Genomic DNA, 23,563 nt, shown 5'->3' on the forward strand with positions numbered 1-23,563 from the left:
AGCTATTCTGAAGTGTTTAAGATGAACATAATATTATTTAATATATAGTCTATATGTTACATATAAGGTTATCTCAATAATATTCTATGTATTGCATTTTTCCAGTCTAAGAATGAGACATATCACAGAGTTCCTTCAAACTAGAAAAGGGTTAACACACATAAAAATTTAGAGACTTACAGCATGAACAGTGCCTGAACAGATCCAAGCCAAATGACGTCCCAGGACGGAGAGGGGACAAGACATGAACTACCATCTCCATTTCCAAGTGTCACCTTCTCATAAAGGAAAAATTAGTTCTCTTAATGGAATTTCACTGGGTATACAAACCACTCTTGAGGTCAGGCCCTATGCCCAGCAGTAGAAGGACAACACAAAACCAACTCAGTGGTATTTTTGTCTCCATAATGCTTTGCTTGGGCTCCATTTATTTGTTTGCTTGTTGCTGCTTTTTCTTTTTTAAAATTTGTTTCTTGAGACAGTTTCTCTATGTAGAATTGGCTGTCCTGGAACTCAGTCTGTAGCCTCAAACTTACAGAGATTTACCTGCTCTGCTTCTTGAGTGCTGGGATTAAAGGCATGAACCACTATCACCTGGATCCAACTTTGAATTCTATAGATTGTGTGTGTGCTTGTGTGTGTGTGTTTCAGCATGTCTGTGAGTTTCTTGTGCTTTTTCTTTTTCTGTTTGCTCTGATTTATTCTTTGTTTATTCTTTTATTTGCCATTGTTTTTCTAAAAAAAAGAAAGAAAAAATGCAGAGTTGACTGGATGGTGAATAGTGTAAGATCTTGGAGGAGATGAGAAAGAAGAAACTGAGCAGAATATATTGTAAGAAAAGAAAATATTATTGATGTGAAAGAACTTTTATAAAATAATGAGCCAAAGACCCAGCCTTGATTTATTTCTGTAATAAATTTTAGCTTGACCCATCTCACCAATTTTTCATATCCCCTATAATAATGATGTTTTTATTTATCTGTTTGTTGGTTGTTTGTTTGAGCCAGGATTTCTCTATATTGGCTGGCTGGCCTGGAACTTGAGTTGTAGACCAATCTGGCCTTGAAATCAGGGTTGCACCTGGTCCTGTCTCCTGAATACTGGGACTAAGGCATGCACATTATGCCTGGGATGATACTAAAATTTTTAATTTTTTCATGCATGTTTTGATCTGCCACGGACCGGCTCAGGGGAGCCACTCAGACCATGGGAGAAGCAGGGTCTTGGTAACAGGAAGGCACAAGTTCGGCGAATGACAGACAGACACAACATACAAGAGAGTGGTTGGAATCTGCTGCAATTTTACTGAATTCATGTTTTCATTATATAGCATTCAAACAAAGAACAAATCAGAAGGTCATGTATCATTGGTTGGCACAGTATGAAAGCTTCTTTTAGTCACATCAGCAATATTTAAGAAAAGTACATTATCAGGAACAGGTGTTAGACATAAAGCATCCTTAGAAGAGGAAATCTTGTCCTTGGGAATGTAAACCTCAGACAAGTGGTTTCATCTTATGAATAGAAAGTTTCTGTCTCATTATTGCTATCATGGCCCTTCCTCTTCCTAACCTTTTATTTCATCTAGTGACCAAATATACCTAATCAGTTCTCTGCACCTGTTGAAATATACTTTTTAGTACCTTCTTATACAGCAGACATCATGGGGGTTGGGATCTAGCAAGCCTATCCATAAAGTTCAAAGTATAATATAACAGTCTTTGTCCATCAATATTAACCCATCTATTCCCTTGCTCATCATACACCCTATGTATGACAAAGGTTCTGCTGTAGTCTTATACATTCCCACATTCCCATACTGTGTTTCCTTATGCCAGAGCTGTCTTGTATATATATATTAGCATTATTATAAAAGAGATTGTGTAAAGCTCATATCCCGCATAGCCAGCTAATCGAGAAACCCGTCTATGCCTCAGCTGTGGCTAATACCAGGCTGTTTGCCATTGACCTCCAGGAAGCCTAGTCCCATGGTACACGTAGCTCCCGTCCGGAATAATGACATATGTCATGTCACACAGACGACACTGGAGTTGGTGTGGCATTGATCCACTGTGTCCTAAAATTTGATAGTATTGTATCCTACTTTGTTAGATTATTTTTAACCAATGTTAAATATTACTGACATAAATATTATGTTTCTGATAGTATGTGGCTTTGTAAAACCAAAGGTTTATTATGATTTTCATAGGAGTAGAATATAGTTTTATTTACTTTGTTCCATAAAGGAACATATCAAACATTAAAGAAAACGAATATTCTTTATGGCAATGTGTTGATATTTGTAATATCTTTAGAAGCTAATTATAGAATTACTACATACTACCATATGGTTGAATTTTCTTCTTCTTTGATAGAATATCAATATGAAATAAAATGGGACTTGGTTTTCATTTCATCAAATAAAGAAATTGATCCAGATATTTTTTTTCAGTTTCACTTAGTTCTCAAACTCTATAAGTCTATGAATGAGACATCTCTTTAATTTTTTTAAAAATGAAATATATTTGAGTAAGCATAAAATAATGGAGCAAAATATCTTAAAATTGTCATTCTTTTTTATAAATCAACATTAAACATACTGACTGCAATTATTTATTTGCAGCTTTAGAATTTATATATCTCAGTTACATATGCTAACTCAAAATAATGGATAAGTTGTTAGGGTCACCTTTATTGCTCTTGAGAGTAACACATTTGTATAGTTATGTTCTAGAGATTGGCTTAAAAAGTAAAGTGTCTGGTGTAGTGTTCATTTTAACAAAATTAGCAGAAAATAAAATATTGTTTTTGTTAATTTTATAAAAAGTAAATATATAGGTTCTGATCTATTAGATAGGCATTCTATCGCTGAATCACTCACTTTGTAGTATATTTTGCTTAGTTTTATTTCATTATATCAGTCTAGAAATGAAATTATTTACTAAATATATTTACATTATTAGAGTTTACTGAGGACTTTCTTTGAAACTGGGTCCCACTATGTAACCCTACCTGGCCTAGAACTCAGTATATATAATAAGCAGGCCTAGAACTCAGTATATATGATAAACATGCCTTATGTTTATAGAGCTTCACTCACACCTGCTTCCTGAGTGCTGGAAAGAAAGGCATACGCACTATATTTGGCTCACATTTTAAAATCCACTACACACCTTTCATCCAATGTAAGGATTTAAAATGCTGAGGAATACGGAGTTGAAATGATGATATATGGCTGTTGTTGTTGTTGTTGCTACAGGAAGCCCTGATCATGGCAAGCATGGACCACCCACACCTAGTTCGCCTACTGGGAGTGTGCCTGAGCCCAACGATCCAGCTGGTTACCCAGCTGATGCCCCATGGCTGCCTGCTGGACTATGTCCATGAACATAAGGATAACATAGGATCGCAGCTGCTGTTGAACTGGTGTGTCCAGATTGCTAAGGTAAGTGCAGTCATTTGCTGTGAAAATGATATATGGGAGTTTATCTCCTGATCTAGAAGAATCTGATGATTGAAATTATGCCATGACTTTTAAGCTTTGAATATCAATAAATTCTATCGCTATGTTAAATGACATATTATTGTAAGTACTACAATGTAGACAATGGGTTGAGCATATAATCTATTCATATATATTTTGTGGATTATTTTTCTAAGGTATCAATATTAGATTGACTAGGTGCCAAAACACATAGCACACTAGTCAGGAGGAATAATTGTTGTGCCGGACTTGTTTGACATTTTAAAAAAGGTAGTCAAGTTTACAAACAAAAGCAAGAAAGTAAAGATTCAATGTCATAACTGTTAAGCTTTATTTGGTGTTATTAAAATAGTCTATAGAATTATCAGCATTATAAATGATAGCCTCAGTACTAAGCACCACTATACAATGAGTCATCACACCTGTCACTTCACAGCCTTAAGTTTTGTTGCTTCTGTTGCTGCATCTGGGAACCCACTGTTGAGTATAGGCCAAGATTCTTCATAATTCTGAGACCTTTCTCAGAACTGTGAAAGTTTGTTTTTCGGTTTTGTTTCTGGTGCTCTACTAATATGCAATTTAATCAGAAGAAAAATCCCTGGTCTTTCATGTTGGATTATAAACCGCTGGTTTTAGTGGAGGGGATAATTGTCAAGCAGTGTTTATCAGTGGTGGGGCTGGAGAGACAGATCAACTGTTAAGAGCCCTGGCTGCTCTTCTGAGGACCTGAGTTGCATTTCCAGCACCCACACGGCTACTCAAGTTTATAACTCCAGATCCAGTAGATCTGTTACTCTCTTCTGGCCTGTAAGAACACTGCATGCATTTGGGCAACAGACATACATGCAGACAAAATACTTGGACATATAAAATATTAAATATTGAAAGGAACAGAGTCACTACTCCTCACAATTATGTGTGTGTGAGTGAGTGTGTGTACACATATATATTTTTTCAGCCATCCTGATACCTATCAGTCACTTTTGCATAGATGCAACCAAAATACTTGAGAAAAAAAACTTTTAAAAAGGAAAGACATATTTTGACCAGCAGTTTCTGAGATTCTGCAGTTGTTGGTTCCATGGGTTCTGGGCCAGTTCTATATTGGAGCTTGAATGGTGGTAGGAGCATTTGCAAGAGGAGGCTCTTCACCTCATGATGGACAGGAAGCAGTGAGATAGAAAGGCACTAGAGACCAGGTGTAGCCTTAAAGAAATGCACTGAACGGTTAACTTTCTCTAGGTGACCCAACCCCCTTAGGTTTCAATAACTTTCAACATGGAATCAACTGGAGACCAAAGATTCAGCACACAAACCCCTAAGGGGGCATTTAATAGTCTAATTAACATCTTTCAAGGCGATTTTAAGATTAGAATTTTTTTTTTCAAAAAAGTGATAGAATTAAAAGACATGATATTCCTTTAATGATTAAAATTAATTCATGATTTGTTTAACTGTTGCAAGTAAGGTTTCCATTGATGTGATAAAGCACCCTGGCTAACAATTTTGGGAAAAAGGGGTTTGCTTCACGACACAACTTATACGTCCCTCACTGAGGACACAAGGGTAGCTACCCAGAGGGGGGCACTGGAGCAGGGGCCATGAATGAGGCCTGCGTTTTCAGTCATTTTTGTCATTCCTCCTGGATTCCGCAGTTGCCTTTCTTAGAGAGCACAGGACCACCTATCCATGAGTGAAACCACTCACAGTGAGCTTCACTCCCGCCCATCAACCATCAATCAAGAAAATATCCTACAAACTATTCCACCAACCAGCTGCTCATGATAGTTTTCTCTGTTGAGGTTTCTTCTTCTCAAATGACTCTAGCAAGAGTCAAATTGGCATAAAACCAGCCAAAACACTTAACCCACACACTTTAGATTCAGTTTTGATGACAGATTCTTTCACTAATATTTTTTTTTCTTTTAATTGATTCCAGCAGATATGTCTCCTGAGAAAACTTGCATACTTCGGAAGTTGCATGATTTCTAGACAAGTTTAGAAATTACACAATTGATTTTTATTTACCATTCTTTGTTTATCTCATTATGTTTTCTTTTTATCTTCTTTCTGTTTGTTTATTTTATTTTATTTTTTTTGTTTTTTAAGACAGGGTTTCTCTGTAGCTCTGGAGCCTATCCTCGAACTCACTGTGTAGACCAAGCTGGCCTCGAATTCACAGAGATCCACCTGCCTCTGGCTCCAAGTGCTGGAATTTTAAGGCATGTGCCACCATTGCCCAGCTTATCTAATTGCTTTTTATGTGCATATAATGTTTCTAATTAAAGCTCATGAAGTCTGATTTTCTGTCTTCCATGAGAAATGGTATTTGAGCTTTTCTTCAATTTTCTTTGTGGAGTGAGTTGGCGGGAGGAGAAACAGAAGGAAGGCATACCTCTCTTCATTCAAGATAATGGGGAAGGAAATTAGAGTTCTGGCTGAAAAAAAAATCCATTCCTTCTCTGTCTGTACATAGACGTTATCTTCCCAAGAATTAATTGTATACAGTAACAATGACTTTAATTTCATTCTTTACTCTTTTCCATTTTTCTCCAACACAAACTATATGGAGTGACAGGAGACTAACTTCTCCTTGATCCAGCCATTTAATTTTATATGAGTAAAAATGAACTTCAAGTCTGGAGGTCTGATACAAGTAAACGCTCCCACTGGTGTTTGACATTTCTGAGGTCTTTTATTTAAGACCAGATGCCATGTGCATATAAGACCTCATTCACTGCATATGTGTACACACTACCAAATCAGACCATCACAGCCTGCTGTTACACTTAATGTGTTAATGACAACGAAAATCACTTAGAAGTTTATGAATAGCAGTTGAGTGAGTAGTGCTTTCATTTTGTTGTGACAAAGAAACATATTTCATAAAGGCAAAATAAAAGACAAAAAATTAAATTACAATTCATAACATTGGTGTTACAACTAGGCTCTGCATCATAAAATGAAAATCCACTGTTAAAAGTTGAAATGGAGATTTATTTTATAGCCATTTGTGCATAAAAGGGATGCTAGCTTATAATTTCTTATCTTTACTGACATTATTTAAATGGGAATACATATATTCAAGTGAAGTGACATATTTTTGAAGACAATCAGAAGTATGATTCTAGTTCAGTAGGAAAATTTAGGTTAGAGTACAGATCTCTAGGGATGCTTCAGATTCACTATAAACTAGGCTAATGGTGACAACTGATTTTCACAACATGGATGTCCTCAGTTATGTCACAGATACCCACTGCTCAATGCTTTCTCACTACAGTGACTTTTGGCCTCTGTGTATTTCAGATTCATATCGCTTAGCTAGATATTTGAGAGTTGGCTCTCAGTGGGTGATTATCTGCAGTGTTTGTCTAGTCAGGAGGAAGTCATGATTTTATTACTTAAGAAAACACACATTAAGTATATTATTCAGGGTGTCCCCTAAAAAGAGAACTAACAGGGTGCATATAGATATAGAAAGAGTTTTATTAGAAATGACCTTTTGTGATATTACAGAATGATGAGAACCCTAGATATACAAAGACCCAGTTCTACAGTTCTGGCCCCAATTCAACGATCTGAGACCCCGTGTATGCGTTCATTCCAACCAAAACCCTGAGACATTGAAGTCATAAAAAAGTCTATGCTTCAGGTCAAATCCAAGTCTAGGTGCAGGAGAAAATGAATTCCTCAATTCAAAGGCAAAGGAGACTGTCCCTTCTCAGAAGTCCGGCTTTTTATTTTCCCAAAATCTATACCTGACTAGACTCACCCCCTTCCTCCTTGAAAAATTAGGTCTGTTGATGTGTTTTCCTCAGTCTACTGAATCAAATGTCAATCACGTACAGAATTGCTAACAGACACATTAAAATCATGTTTAACCAAGTGTCTGAGCACCTCCTAGATGGGATAAACTGACATATTTACTTTACCATCATGCTGAGCTATGAAGGAGCCCTTGTTATACACCACGCAGGAAGGCTGACATAGTAACCAAGAAAACAAAAAGTACTTTTCTTCCTATTGAGAAATGAGAGGTAACACTTTTCAGTGGTTATTATGACAGAATTTAGAAGGAAGGAGCTTTTATTCTCTCTATTTTACTGCTACCACCTGTCATCTCCAATAACTTAAACAAACTAGAAACAGCCTTAATCTGTTTTCTCTAGAGTCAAATGGATAAAATTTTAATGCTATTGTGATGTTTAATTGTGTGATATATCACATATGCATACTAAGAGAACTTTCATGCTTTATATATGTCATATATAAGTAAAACAATGTTATTTAAAATATAATATCATGATCCTTTAAAACATTAAAATTCCCACCTCCAGTAAAATACTTCCTCCCATAATATCACACCTCCTAAACCCCTCGAACATTTCCACCAAGTAGTAAATAATCAAAAGCCCAAGACTATTAGGGAACTCTCATTCAAGCCTCTGTATAGGGGTGGAGGGGAATGAAAGTACACAATTGAAGGTGTGTTTTCTCTTATGAGCCTCAGAAAAATAGAGCCTTTCTTTATCACATCTATATGTCTAGACTCTGTGTGTGTGTGTCTCAAAAAGAAAGAAAAGAAAAAATGAAGGAAAGAGAAAGAACAAAAGAAAGGAGGAAAAGAAGGAAGGAAAAAAGAAAGACCACCTAATACATCATCGAAACAGAATTACTGACCCATTTGCATAGCTATGCACAAACCCAGAGTATTTGTTCCAAATTTATTGCAGTATGATTGATTATTAAAAATTTAATACATTGGGGCTGGAAAGATGGCTCAGAGGTTAAGGACACTGACTGTTCTTCCAGAGGTCCTGAGTTCAATTCCCAGCAACCACATGGTGGCTCACAGCCATCTATAATGAGATCTGGTGCCCTCTTCTGGCATGCAGGCATACATGGAGGCAGAACACTGTATTGTATATGAAATAAATAAAATATAAAAAATTAATACATTTCGTATGATGCTTAGAAATAAAGATGTAGTGAAATAACTATTGTTAAGCCTAATAGCACATTCTTCATCTCACCTAGCTACCATTCTCAGTACATGGGTAGTGAGATTCATTTTACTCTTTTGTGAGGTGGAAATCATGCAACTCAGTGCTTGAACTTGGATGTGCACACATGTTATTTAAAAATAACTAAAGTGTTCTTTCAAACAAGGCATCTAAACGAGTTCCTAATTTTGTATATGGGCTTAGGTTTTGTAACCAATAAAAAAGCTACTATCAAATATAAAAAACAAATAAATTCAGTTTTTCAAACAACAGACTTAAGTGAGATTTATCTCCTGAGTGCTGGGAGAAGCCTTTGGAGGTTTCCCCAGGAATTCACAGTGAAGAAATCCTTTCTAGATATTAAACCCAGACTAGAAACATGGACACTTTCCTATACATTCACAACAGAAAACACAGTGTACTAATTGATATGTCACTAAAGCATTTTGCTGGGTGCACTAAAGAGAAGAGAAGCAAGGAAAAGCAAGACCCAAGGGACCCTAGTGAAGTGCTTGAGTCTTTGTCAGTACAGGAAACAGTGTCAGAAAGTCTTCTCGGGAAGAGATCTGAATTTTTCTTAAGATATGTCTGTTCAGTATGAAGTACTACTTCACCAGATTCTTCATTCTGTCTGCCACCATAAAGGATGTTGAGATGCTTCATAGAAGCTGAGATCTCCTTACTAAGTGTCTCATGGGGACCAACTGTAAGACCTGTGACTGCCCCAGTGTTGGAAATGCCAGACCCAGATGACAGGGGCCATTTAAGATACATTCTTCTTAGTGACAGAGAGTTCAGGACTCCCCACACATCTTATTTAAATAAACCGACAAGCAATCCCACCCAAGCCTAGCTTCAGCAAGACTACGGTCTCCTTGGATCATAGATGAAAAATTGCTACACTGTTAGCATTAAATGTGAGGTCTAAAGTATGAGATCGTATGTCTTTTGAGATAAATTTTGTATGATATAATGAACTTTTTTGCCTATAGAATTTTAGATGAGTCAGATGGCTTACTTTCTGTGTTTCAAATACTTTTTAAAGCCTCCCCTCTACAAGAACAATATCCTTTCTCCATCTTTGTGTAAGATTGTCTAGCAACATAACCATCTCCCAAGCTGATGATAAAGCTCCTGGCTGGATTTGAATCATGTTTATCCTCTCCCTGAAATAATCGCTTGCTTTTTATTTATGTGTCAAATTCTCATTGTCTCAAAGGAGGATGATATGTGAAGGGAAATAAGGGCTGAGAGAGACTCTCAATACTACCAATGAAAACGGAGTTTATGGTGGCAGTTTCTGGAGCACAGGTCCCAGACTTGCACTGGGGGCTTAATTATTTCCCGAGGTTTGCATGCAATATGAAGTTCTCTCGCTTAGCAAAGTCATTTAGGCCTTTTCCACATCTAGCCTATAGGATGGCAAGCTTCCCCTTTGGTTTGCCTGTGGCATTATCGGGCCTGCTGAGTGATTCTAATTCAGTTTGTAAGTTCCTCTTTTCTGTAAACAACAAAGGTTTTCATTTAGTCACTATACACATGCAGAAACTTCATTTCTCTGAAGTTATTATGCTTTAGCTGGTAGTTTTAATGTACTTACATTTTTTATTCTTGTTTATATATAGAGAGAGAAAGTGAATACTATCCCATCCAAATGGATTAAATTACACTTCATGTGTGTAAAACGTTCACAATTACATCTATTAGTCATGATTATGTGAGGCTTGGTATCTTGGCAGATTTGAGGAACAGTGTGATTTTCTCAAATGCAGAATCAAAGTAGCAGGGCTGGCATATTTAGTTTACTGCCCCCCTGGGGTGTTTGTTTGCAGTGCTGTAGAGGTAGGTGGGGGTTTCAGCACTGCTCTCTTGGTAAGGTATGAAATATATTCATGTTCATTCAGATGCATGTATGCAGTGCCGCTTTCCTGAGACACTTACAGTAATTTGGCGAGATGAGACTAGCATTTTCCGCAGATAATGGAAACAAAGGATAAAACACGGTGATTTTTCTAGACACCAAAACTCACAGAGGAACTAGAGACTAATCGCTTTTTTTCTTCTTTGCATAATTGACCTGGCCACGTCCCTCCTGAATCAACTGCTGTAGGAAGTTAAATGAATATATATTTTTAACTTTGAAATAATTATAGATTAATAGAAAGTAAAAAAAAATCTGTTTGTTTCTCAGTCAGTTCCTTGATGAAATATAGAATACTTTTATGAATATAAAAATTGTACGGATGAGAGCTTCCTTGGACCTAGTGTGTTTATTTGAATTCTTTCCTGTAGATGTAGTTCTGTGAAGACCGATCATGTGTACATTTATAAAACCACCACTCTATCCAGAAAACAAAGCTGCATTGTGACCTCATGACATTCTAACACCTTTTAAAGTGTTTTTCCCTACTTATTTTGAACCATTTTCTCATTGTATACTTCAGGCTAGCCTTAAACTTATATCAAGGATCTGGCCTCAGCCCTCTCTCATTGCTTAGCTTCTAGGCATACATACTGTGCCTCCCCACTTCCTTGTATTTAATGGCATCCAAGTTTTGACACAATCAACATTTGAGTAATGCCTTTTAAAACTATCTTCAGAATTTGGGCTTTGTATTTTTACATGACATAGAATACCCTGGACTCTCAATTTTCCTGTAGTATTAGGAACTTAGCCATGTTTCTTCACAAGATATCCTCTATCAATTGACACAAAAATATTACAGGATGGTGCCTATGAAGAAGAACCTGAATGTATTGTTATGGGACCTAAGAGGAATGCAAGAGTTTATCTAGTTGCAATGGTTGGACTCTTACATATGCTTAACGGGGACATCCGCAGTCTTTCTGTACCCTCTGGTGACCTCAAGGATGTGGTTTAGCAGATCTCTGTCTGAAAAAAAAAAAAAAACAATTCAGTGATATCCAAAGGGCAAGGAAGGAAATTGGAATAGACACACTCAGGGCTTGAGAGTGAGAACAAAGAGAAAATTATCAATGCCAAGCTTCTTTTGAATGAAAGCTCAGAAATTTAGACTAATTCCATTCAGTGTCATATGACCAAAATTTATATTTTAGGGTATGTATGTGCCTGTATACATATATACATACCTGGGTGTGCTATCATATACATCTTAAATATTAATATATGTAGGAGGAATATATGTTTTGAATATAGGTTAGTTATATGTACTCAAAATTCTATAACATCCAATTAACCTTCTTCATGTTAAAAGGAGCATAGGATATTAAGAACAGTAACTGTCATGGTGGGAAGTCGTAGGCTGCACAATGTTTGTACAAAATTTCACTTTCCATCATCTAAACATGATGGATTACAATGAGCTTGTTGGCAACAGTTCATTACTTTTCATCAGCCTAAGGTGAGAGACGAGCAGATATATGTGTAGCAGAAAGGAAGGGTGAGTTGAGCGATTATGAGCACATGAAAAAGTGCAGCTGAGGGTCAAGGATTTTATCCTTCATTAAGGAGCCTCTGCCCAAGCTCAGTCTCTGCTCATCCCAAAGTGAACAAAGGATGCACGTAATGGCAGTCATCTGTCAGCCCGCCAGAGTTCAAGCTTCAAACTCCTGCTATTCCCTGTGCTCCATGCCTTGACAAGGCTAATTGCATAATGACAATACTACATCACCCACTCATGGTGCATCATCCGCACTGGCAGGGCCCAGAACCAGGAACTCTGATGAGTATTGCCGCAAGCAAGCACATTAGCACAGGACAGTTTACTAATGGGATTGCTCTGTTGAAAACTGCAATGCACAAGGTGGAAGCCAAAGATGTTGTGCTAAACTCCTTTGTAGTTTAAATTCATATGGAATTAAGTCCTCAAAGTATAATTATTTTGTATTTTAAATAAAAAAGTTTCCTAACCTATATTTTTTAACTTTTGTGTATGTTTTAACATTTACCAACATTTTCTACTAAAAGTGAATTAGAACTTGTTCTCCAAGAATCCGTTAAATGCTAAATAAAAGACTATTTTTAAGTCAGTTTTTCTACATAAGTTTGAGAATTTCCATTAAAATTCTGGCAAATATGTGTGGGCTCCTTCTGTGATATCAGTCTTTTCTTACTCTGGGAGCATCTGGAAGCAAAGGCAATACTCGATGACACTTCAATTATATGTATGTTATGTATAATTGTTATGGCTGCTCCTCTACTTTCCTATACTAAAAATATATATGGTGAATCCAGCTACTAACTTTCTACTTCGACATCTTAGATGTCACATTTTTAAAAGATGAGCTTATCAACTTAGAACTTTTGTTGAGCAAATACTTAGTTTCTATTAAAAAGTTAGAAGAATACAGGGGTCGTGTTGAATGTGAACAACTTCTACGAAATGAATGTTCTTTGGAGAAAATTCAATACATCTCTAAGAATGAGTTCCACCTAGTCCCTGATGCATAGACAGCCTTGACCAATACTAATCAGGGCTTCCATGGAGCAGGTTGCCTTGTGATAATCTGGTTTTAATAGATTCACAGTAACAAGGCCTATCACTAGCACTGAGGGAAGGTAGTTACCCTCATTTCTATTTAACCAAGTATTGTTTGTAGAGCAGGAACAATCATGCAATCATGTATGAATAAAGCTAGCTAATATTTGATGTAAAGTTATGTGTGACATTTCATTCATGGAATGCCCATGAATTCTCAACGCAAAGTGACATTTAGCCTAACAGAGTGCTTCATGGAGTTTGCCAGTCAATATTGGTGCTTGCTATTATTACTATTACTATCACCTTTGTTGATATTCTGCACATTGTATAGAAAAATACTATGACTTTAGGAAACCATGCCCAATGTCGCACAACTAATGAGCATGGAGCTGTGTGATTTTGCCACATTTTTTTTTCAGCATCATCTGAGAATTTCCACATGATGCTTTTCTTTTGGTGATTTGATTGCATAGCACTAGGCATGGGATAATATAGCAACTTCAAATTGACTGTACTCACTGGATTCCTAAAGTAGGAAATGGTACTGGCTTATAATCATCATTGATAAAACTTGAAATATAAAAATTCACATACATCACTTACCTTACACTAAAAGTGTGTGTAGAAGGAGGGAGAACACAGTTTATGCTTAGCAGTGGCATGGTTTGGAAACTTCAAGAACCGCTTTCTTCATTGCAACTGCCCTTGTTTTTGTTCTCTTAGGCAAAATTTCTATAGAACATTCTTAAGCAACGGTGAGTCACTGCCAAACTTGAAAACATATCAGTATAGTCCACATTGCTTGGGGACTCTCATCCTATGAAATGAAGCTTATACTTGGTGGGTCCTTAAAGGAAAGAAGTTTCTGCATGCTTCTTCTCCTTTTACAGGTATCCATGATCTTATTTACAGGTGCCCAGAGGCACCTGGTCACAAATCTCTCGCATTCCCATCAATCATTGAGGAGGAAACCATGGAAAACCCCTCTTTTTTCCTTAACTTAAATTCCCCAGAAGACCGCCTTAGAGAAACTTTATTGGAAACTTGTTCTAAATAAGATTCAAGATATTACAGTAGCACCTGCTAGAATCTGTCAACATTTCCATTATAAGCCCATAGTTCCCAGGTTTATTACTTGGCTGTAATTTTTCTTTCCTGTGGACTATGATACAAAAACCCAGAAGTTCAGCCCAGAGCAACTTTTATTATTGTTGCTCAAATATTGAAATTTTCCAACTTATGATTGTTTTTTCAATGCCATGTAAGTCAAGTACTTTGGGGGACACCCGTGCATTCCATGTCCTTTATAAAACGCAATAAAAACAATTTATTCCTCTCAAGAAACAAAGAAAGAGGTAACTGGAATATCAAGACTTAAAGGGGAAATTGTGAAAGCCCATGTGAATGGATTTGTTTCATATTATTTGGTGGTTAATTTGATATTTAGATTGAAATTTTTAATACTCCTACAATAAGTTTTTTGAGAAATTGGTACCATATGGATTAAAAAGAAACTGAACTGTAGACAAGGGAGACTTAAAATGATGATTAAAAATGCAACTCAGCAAAGAGTGTTCTCAAGTTGACTGAAGCTGCTGCTGCTGCTAAGATGAAGTCCTGGATTGTGAGTTTGTTTATTTGTTTTTGTGATTTGTTTTCCTAACTGGTGAGTGCAGTGGGAAAATCTAACAAACAATTTATAAATTAAGAAACACTTTAATGACTATTAGTATAAGGAATTTTATCTGCAAACCAGCCCCCATTGCAATGTAATAATTAAATTTCTTGTCAACAGAAATTGCTATATTGGTAGTTCTAAATGTTCTTATCTTTAAAGAACATAGAAGCTGAACAGGAAAAATATATATTGCCTTATTCTGCAGCTTATTTTCTCAACTCTGAATGAGAGATGTTTACAAAGAGAATATTACATGAGGTATATTTTTCCCTGTTGAGATTACATGATTCTAGAAATATTTACTCAATGTCAGATACAGTAGATAAATTTGATTAGATTCTGTGGATTTTAACACACAAAGACGAACATTCCTGATTGAGTGCTGGTCATTAATAATATATTCTTGAATATATAGAAGGGAAGATTTATTTTAAATATTGTGGGTGATGGGGAAAAACTAGGCAAAATAAATGTTGCTTCCGTGTCCAATCTTGCTGGAAGCTTGTCAGGTCACCTTCCCAGTTCTGCGATGTGCCTGGAACAAGATGCAGAAGTTCTGGCCGTCCTTTGACTTGACTCCCATTTTTCCCAAGAATAAAGGAAGCAGAAAGCCAAGAGATATATAAGAAGGAGATGGGTATGGAATCTATAAGGTTTTATATGCTAGTGCCAAGGAAGTGAACTTATGTATTTCACTGGCAAGTCTTAATGTCAAATTTATGTTCTTTACAATTGGAAATTTGAAAGCAGATTTGAGGCATTACTAATCGATGATGCTACAGGATATAAGCAAAATTCAGAAGACAGTTGAGCATGAGACATGCACATCTAAATGTTTTTATTGTTTCTTTTTCTTACCGTAGTATAGAACATAAGACACAGAATACAAAATATTGTACGGTAGGAAGATCACCTAGTAGCCTGTTTGATAGTTTCTATGAGATAAAAACAATGGTCTCAATGGTATTCTTGGCTTTGAGCATTAAACTTAGGAGAAAACAGGTTGTGTTGGCTAGCTTTATGTCAACTTGACAGAAGTTAAAGAAATATTTGGGAAGAGAGTATCTCAAATGACGAAATGCCTCCATAAAGTTGGTCTCATAGGCAAGTGTCTCATACATTTTCTTGATTGATGATTTATTTGGGCATAACCTAAGTAGATGGTCCTGGATGCTATAAGAAAGCATGAGGGGCAAGCTATGAGCAGCAAACTACAGGTATCATCCTCCAAGGCCTTTGTAACAGCTCTTCTCCCCAGGTTCTAGCCCTGAATTTCTCCTGATGGACTATGAAGTGGAACCCTAAGATGAAATACTGCTCTTCCTCCTGAAGTTCCTTTTGATCATGGTGTTGTATCATAACAAAAGAAAAAAAAATACTAATTGGGAGTTCTTCCAAAAATATGGTTATAAATACAAAATTATGACTAGTGCTTAAAATGAATGGCAAGTATTCTACTTAACATCTAATATACAATTAGCAGACTCCAAAAATAAAGGGCCCTTGCCAGGTTTCTTTAGCTTTTATTTCTTTTTTTTAAAAAAAATATCCAATGTTTATTGAATAAATAAATGAAGTGTAAACACCCTAAGTTTAGATAGCTTGTATTATCCATTTTAATCCAACTATGTACATAACAATGAAAGACCTCAGTAATACTTGGAATAATTATCAACAATTTTGGTATAAATAATATACCCTTTGCGCTATTATGAAACCTCCTGGGATTATCTTGAAATATTTAAGTCAAAAGACAAAGTGCAAACAAACCCTCAGACATTTCTAATACTTCATTATTGGTAGTATACTTTTAAAAAGAACTGGATTCTCCCATTCTTTTCTGCTCCCTTGCTATAAGACTATAATTTTAACTTAATATACAACCATTTGGAAGAAAACCAAACTATTAACATTTGGTCAAGGATATACCAATGAAAATGGCAAGTCAACTTGCAAAGCATAGTGCTAGGATGGATGTCTTCTTCCTCTTTCTTTGTCTTAGCTTTTATTTCTATAAAGTATTTCTGAATTGAGCTTCTTGATAAATTATGTCTCTTATGATAAAAAATGTTCCTTCTATATGTGTGTGTGTGTGTATCTCTCTCTCTCTTTCTTTCTCTCTCTGTGTGTGTATGTGTGTGTGTCTTTGTGACTGTGTGTCTATGGTCTTTCTCTCCTTTTCTGTCTCTGTGTGTTTCTCTCCCTCCTTTGCTTTCTGTCTCTGTTTGTGTTTCTCTGTCTCTCTCACCCTGTCTCTTGTTCCCTCTTCCCGTGCATTTTCTTCTCCCCCTTCTCCTTACTCCATCCCTCCATTCTTATTTCCAGCCACTGTTTTATGCCTCCTAGGCCATTTTCTGACATTTGTATAGTAGTATAAGAATCTAAATTTCCACTAAGTATGATACAGACAAAAAAGAGACCTTAACATTTCATCTGAATTGGTTCCACTGAACTCAGTAGCTGCACAGAAAAAGAGGGGATGAGATTTTTTGTATTTGTATCAGAAGCAAAAAAAGAGAACCCTTGCTCTTTCACTCTACAGTTACCACCAAGGACCGGGCCAGAAAAAAAAAAAAGAAAAAAAAAAAAAAACAAAACAGGAGTTTCTCTGGACTGATGTAAAGAAAGAATGTCCAGGGAAGCCACCTAGCAGTACCTCACTCTGACGCCCCAGCAGGCAGCACGGAGGAAGCTGTTCCAGCAACCTGCAGGCCATGTGCTATGTTTGTCGTTTTGCCTGAGGCATTTGCCAATTATGTGTGCTATAAATGTGTGCAGATCTCCCTTCCACAGGAAAAAGCCAAAGACTTGAGGAACACTTTCCGATGCTCATATTTATTAAAGAGAATGAAGAATTCCATGTGGAATGAAAGCAACGGTCTAAACAGAATCCAAGAAAAATCAAAGTTATAGCAGTAATAGGATCCCCAGATTTTAAGAATGTGGCTGTTCTACAGAGCACTCTATTTTGGGTTTTGTCTAATTACCCTTTCTAAAACCCAGGCTCTTCATTTGCAGAATGGTAACAATGCTACCTATTAACTGGTACAGTTGTAGATGTTAATGTACGTGTGTTAGTTAATGAGTGTAAAGTAACTGATTGAGGTATAGTGGGTGCTTAATGATGTTTTTTACATAGTGAGAAATTAATTCATGAGCTCCACAATGGGAGCATGGATGAAAATGAACAAGCGGATAAAGAAAAGAAACACAAAGCATGCATATGTAGAGGAAATAACAGCAGCTAAAAGCATTTGCCGTGATCCCACAAGATGAAGGTCTTACGAGGTACAAACATGCTGTGTTCTGTTAGGATGTCAGAATTCAACCTCTTACAGAGACTTTTACCCAAAAGATCAACTTTGATGTTCATTTTTATGAGACTAAGGGACAGAGAGACACTGTAAGAACTATCTAGAACATTGAATGACAGATTGTATTTTGGATTAATGAGAAAATTAGTCAAAGCAAACTAATTGAATTATAGGTCATCATAAATAAATGCTAAGAAAATAGAAGACTATGGTGTTGGCCACATCTTCAAAGATCTGGTCAGCAATATACGATAGTCTATGAAGCCAAAAAAAAAAAGACATTGTAATACCTTTTTTTTATTTTGAAAAGAGGGAAAGATTTACATGTAAATACTTAGCTGTCTAAAATTAGGGACAGTTTAATTGACATATTTATTTCATGGTATATCAAGGCTCTGGTGTTATGCTAAAGATGTAGCATACATTGTCTGAGAGTATACCTGCCTGGAAATTTTCATACTTTTATAGAAAGAGAAATTCTTCTCCTCATGTTCTCTTCTGCTATGGAAAAGTGATGTTGGTCTCTGGCACATAATCAGACAAAAAGTAAACAGAGAAAACTGACTTCTACCTTCCTCTGAAAATACAGCTAACTCATCACACATAAATTCAAATCATTATTAGAATAAATGGGTTATTTTTCTAATTTTTAGTTCTTCAATTGACTTTTTTCAGGATTAAATTCAATTTAAATGTTATCAGCATCCAGTGCCACCCCTACTGTATCTGACATCTGCCTATGCTTGGAACACTTCTTGAGATTTTAAACTACCTCTGTAAACAAGTTCCTCTACTCCACCAGACTACAATTCTTTTTTTAAAAAAATATTTCTTTTGATTTTTAAGATAATAATTACATCATTTCCCTTCTCACTTCCTCCGTCCAAATCCTCCTTGATCACTTTTACTGGTTGTTGTCACATATATGTTGTTATACATATATGAATACTTGTATGTATATGTATTCCTAATAAATAAACACAGTCTTTTCCAGCTGTACAGTATTGCTTGTATGTGGACTCATATGACTCTTAAAAGCCAGACACCATATATTATTCATATGTATTTTGACCAATCAACACAATGCTTACTAGAGAATGAAATTAGTACTCACTGATTATGTGATGTATATATAAGGCCACTTATGAGGGTATAGTGAGTATATGTGATGTAAGTGGGACAACACTGATGGATATAGACTCTTCCTAAGGGTACTGAAAACTCAAAGCTCATGATGAGCAAATGAGCTTGAATTGTTTACAAAGGCAATGCATTTTATGTGTGAAATATCACTAATAGGTATGAGATAAGAACTGAATAGGCATTTTTATGGCTGTCAAGTATATGAAGATGCTCACTAGAAAATAGGCTACAGAAACAAGGACAAATGTGAGGACTGCCAAAAAAATCACAAATGGAATTATCACAAAGAATAAAAAACAAACTCAATTGAAGCTATATTAAATCTGAATAACTGTACAAGGAATTTTAAAAATTTTCAGCTTAAGGAAGAATAAATCCACTATTCTGAGAGTTAACAAAACTTTTATAAAAATAATGGTCACCACCCTTCACATTCATCTCCTCCTCTTTTTCTTTCTTTTATCCTTTCCACTTCTAATGTACATATATTTATTAATGTGGAGGCTGGGTATTCTAGTTGTGTTGTGCTCGTATCCAATGGGATCCCCCTTGCTGCAGCACAGTAAAGCAGAGGGCACGACACAGTGAGGAAGGAGAGTTGTCAAAACCTAGACCTACTTTGCAAAGGCCACAAATCTTATCCTGACCTTATCACCTCCCAAAGACACTACCTCCAAATGCGAACACAGAAATTCAAAATCACATAAGTTGTAGGGGACAAACTCATATCAAGGCATTCAAGTAGCTCCTTTGCCTGCTCCCTGGATGGTTCATGAGACTATTTCACCTGTGGCCTCACTGTTACCCCTACCGTAATCATCCCGTGAAAGCAGTGGCCTTTCTCCATTCCACCTGGTAACTTTCTCTTCCCATTTTTTTCTGTATCCTAAATTTTCTCTTCTCTCTGACATATAAACTCTCTGATTTAAAAGATAAAGGCACAAAGATTTATGGTAGATGAAAGTATTCATATCTCCCTTAAAGAGGGGCAGATTCACAGATGAAAGATTGAAGGAGGCATATGAAATATGGTGACAAAATCCTTACGCGTGGGGACAGAAACACGGTCTTAGGCTGTAACTCTATCTGTTCAGTTACTATTCCACAAAAGGAGTGTGCACTGTGCCACTGAACACTCATAATGCCTGAATTTTCATGGAACTCAGGGGTTATATTTTTTTTAATGTAAATGGTCATTGAAATAACTATAGAAAAAGAAAATTAGGAGTTTTTTTTAAAAAATTGTCTTTGTATTACAATCCATTGCATGTTCATAAAATGCGAAATGAACAGTCATCTTGGCTTTTCTCCTTCCATTAGCTTAATGTTGGCCTGTACCTCCATTCATCCCCTATTTCTTTAGGTAGAGGAACGGAATTTAAAAACCACTGATGTGCTTTTAATGTTCAGCCAGACTCTAATCTTACTTTTGGAAGCTGTATTTATCTTAATATCATTGGGATGTAGTTAAGGGCAACACACATGCTTTGATCAATTTCTCTTTTTCTTTGGGGTAGAAATTATAGTAACGTACAAGCGTGTGAGGACCTTAATGGTCTCCTTTTGAGAGAAAGTGTTTTAAAACCAGGAGGCTGAAGTAGGAAAGTGGACAATTTAACATCTCATGCCTCTGATAAACTCTTTCCAAATTCTCTTATTCTTTGTATTACCTCTTTCACTCCCAAACTACATGATTCTAAGATAGTTTTCCTCTTAAATCTATTGTAAAATATTCGCTTCTTGACTACGGGGAAGAGGGAATTTCAAGCAAGTAAAGAAATTTACAAGTTAATCTAAATAAACTCAGAGACGTGTGTATTTTACTCTCCAGGTTAAAAACATCATCAGAAGCCTTGCAGCAAATCAAAAAATATCCTTTACCATTTGAGAACTCAAAACATTTCTGTTTACACATTTGGGTACAGACAATTCAGTGGCTCATTAATTTCATTTTGCACTCATTTCAAGAGCAACTAAAAAAATAACTGAGCAAACTGGCAGGTACCTATAATCCTAGAACTTAAGAGACTGAAACAAGAAAATCGCTATTCAAAATAAGGTCTGTTCTGTCTCAAACATACCCAAGAACTGAGGATATAGATTGGCAACAGAGCCCTTAAATTCCAGCACATACTTAGGATACAAATGCCCTCACTCCCATGACCAGCATCTTACATACACAAACAATGTTTGAGATATTTTATGAGACTGTTACATAGTATCTCATCTTTAAAGTGAAATAGAATTATGTTTGCTGCCACCAAGAAATGGTGAATACCTTTTGCCCAAAGTAATATGATTTTTTTAACAGAGTTTTCTCTGCTTTACTTTGCTGAGTAAGAAGAATGGTGGAAAGAATTGTTATGTTGCATCATAAGTTGGGACATCTCATCATCACTTTTACGAACTTGTCAGAAACATGTGAGCCCCAAGAACTCATGGGGAGGTGCAGGCCCAAGCACAGAGTGAGAGCGGGTGCCTAGGCTGTCTGGTTCTGCACTTTCATTCCCATTCTTGGTGACTTGACTCTTCCTTGCATGGTCTCTCTTTGCTTCCTCTTAACTTCCATAACTGTGCAGTTTTTTTTAGCAGGTTCTAAGTCCTCTTCCGGTACTTCAGGAGTCTCATGTGGCTTTTGTTGCTTCTTCCCATATTTCTACATGGTCCAGCTATTCCCTTAGCCCTATCTGGATTTCAGGGCACAGAGAGTTCTGACACTTCTCCAAAAGTTTATCTTCTTGGAGTTACACCTTCTGAGAAGCTGGAAAACTGTATCTTCCCCAAGAGCTAAAATATGAAATGTCTGCTGCCATGCTAGAAGGCCATATCATCTTGCAAAATTTAGGCCATATCACCTTGCAAAATTTAGAGTGTCTTTGTTTCCATACACTGTAGCCTCCATCTACCTGTTTGGACAAAATAAATTATACTAAACTTTGAGTTCTTTTTGATGCAGACCTGGAAATGATTAAAATGTATGATGAAGAGTAATTATCAGATCGAATGGATTGGTTCCTATAAATTTGCTAGAAACTTGAAATGGTTTTAGATTTGAAATGTAGCATTTGTTAGTTACTTTTCTTTGGCTACGATTAAATACCAGACAAAAAGTCACTGACAGAAGAAGGCTTTATTATGTTCACAACTGGAGGGAATATGTTTCCACATAACAGAAAGGGTGTGGTGGCAGGAGTTTAGGGTCACATTTCATCACTGCTAAAACAGCAAAGAACACATAGGAGTGAACAAACAAAACTCAAGCCTAGCTGCTAGTGACCCATTCTTCAGCAGGCTCCACCTCCTAAATATGATGCACCTTATGAAAGAACTCCACAGTATGGGGACAAAAAATTCAGACACTTGAGCCTATGTGGGGTATTTCTCATTTAAGCCACAACACAGTTATTTTTCTTCTGGTGGATATTTTAATCTCTTCTCTAATGTGTTAAGAAAGAGAAGAATTACTTTTCAAATGATAGAAGTAAATAATTATTTAATATTATTTTGGAAATGATATTTCGGAAATATTAAGTGTAGCCTGAACTTCAGCGTGTGCTTTTTGCTCACTTCTCAAGTATAATCTTGGTGGTCTTTAAAGAGGAAGAAAGTGAGCCTTGTGTCTCTTCAATAATATACACAGCCTTCGCAGGTCCATAAATGCTACTTATGAATCCGTGTATTATCATAATGACCTTTCACACAGCTTCCTCCCTGGACACAAAGAGGGAGGCTTCTTCAAGGGAGGTTAACTACCAAGGTTTACTTTTCCTCGCAATCCAGCATGGAGTTGTATGCTGCCCAAACAAGAGTATTCCATCTCCTGGCGTCATGAAAAAACATGCCAGTCTTTGTTAGTTTATTTCTTCATATTTTCATAAACTCAAATGCATTCTGATAATTTAACAACCTATACCTTATTTGCACTTTGTATGTAAACATGACATTTTTTAACCTCCTTCAGTGTAGCATAATAGCAACAGAGTCCCAATTTAGAGATTGGAAAGTAGAGCATAGATAGGATAAGTTTGCTCTGTTGTTGCTCTTATCAGCTATTGGGCAGTGAAACCAGTAGCCTAAAATTCTTTACTCCAAGATCAGAGTGTATTTAAATATATGGCCGAGGACACCAATTTTGTATTTGAAAGAGATTAAAGCTTAAACGTGAGGAAGAGAATAAGATGCAGGTAGGAGTCCACTTTATATAGTTCTAAGAAGGCCTCACTTGTCAGGATCATGCATATTTTACCATGAGAAAAGTATTTAATAGTAAGGTTATATTCTCAGAATACATAATTTCTTTTTTCCGTCACTGCTCTTATTAAGCCACAAAGGGAGCCATATACTATAGGTTTACAAAAGAGGCACTTAAAAAAATAAATGTGTCAAATTTTCCCTGCTGAAACCAAAGGCTCTGTAACAATAAACTCGAGAACTGTTCGGTAACACACAGCCTCTCAAAGCAGAGAGCCCAGTTAGAA

General features: G+C 36.3%; 1 protein-coding gene across 1 annotated transcript in view; it reads left to right on the plus strand.

Annotated features, from left to right (window-relative positions):
- Positions 1 to 23,563, plus strand: part of Erbb4 (erb-b2 receptor tyrosine kinase 4) — a 1,076,399-nt gene that overhangs the window by 892,649 nt on the left and 160,187 nt on the right. The window contains 1 exon segment of the mRNA XM_050154172.1: positions 3,260 to 3,445. Within this exon segment, the coding sequence (XP_050010129.1) occupies positions 3,260 to 3,445 (186 nt within the window).

This window comes from Alexandromys fortis, unplaced genomic scaffold, assembly GCF_014885135.2.
Source record: "Alexandromys fortis isolate MF-2015 unplaced genomic scaffold, M_Fortis_MF-2015_v1.1 scaffold_40, whole genome shotgun sequence".
In the NCBI taxonomy this organism is placed as follows: Eukaryota; Metazoa; Chordata; class Mammalia; order Rodentia; family Cricetidae; genus Alexandromys; species Alexandromys fortis.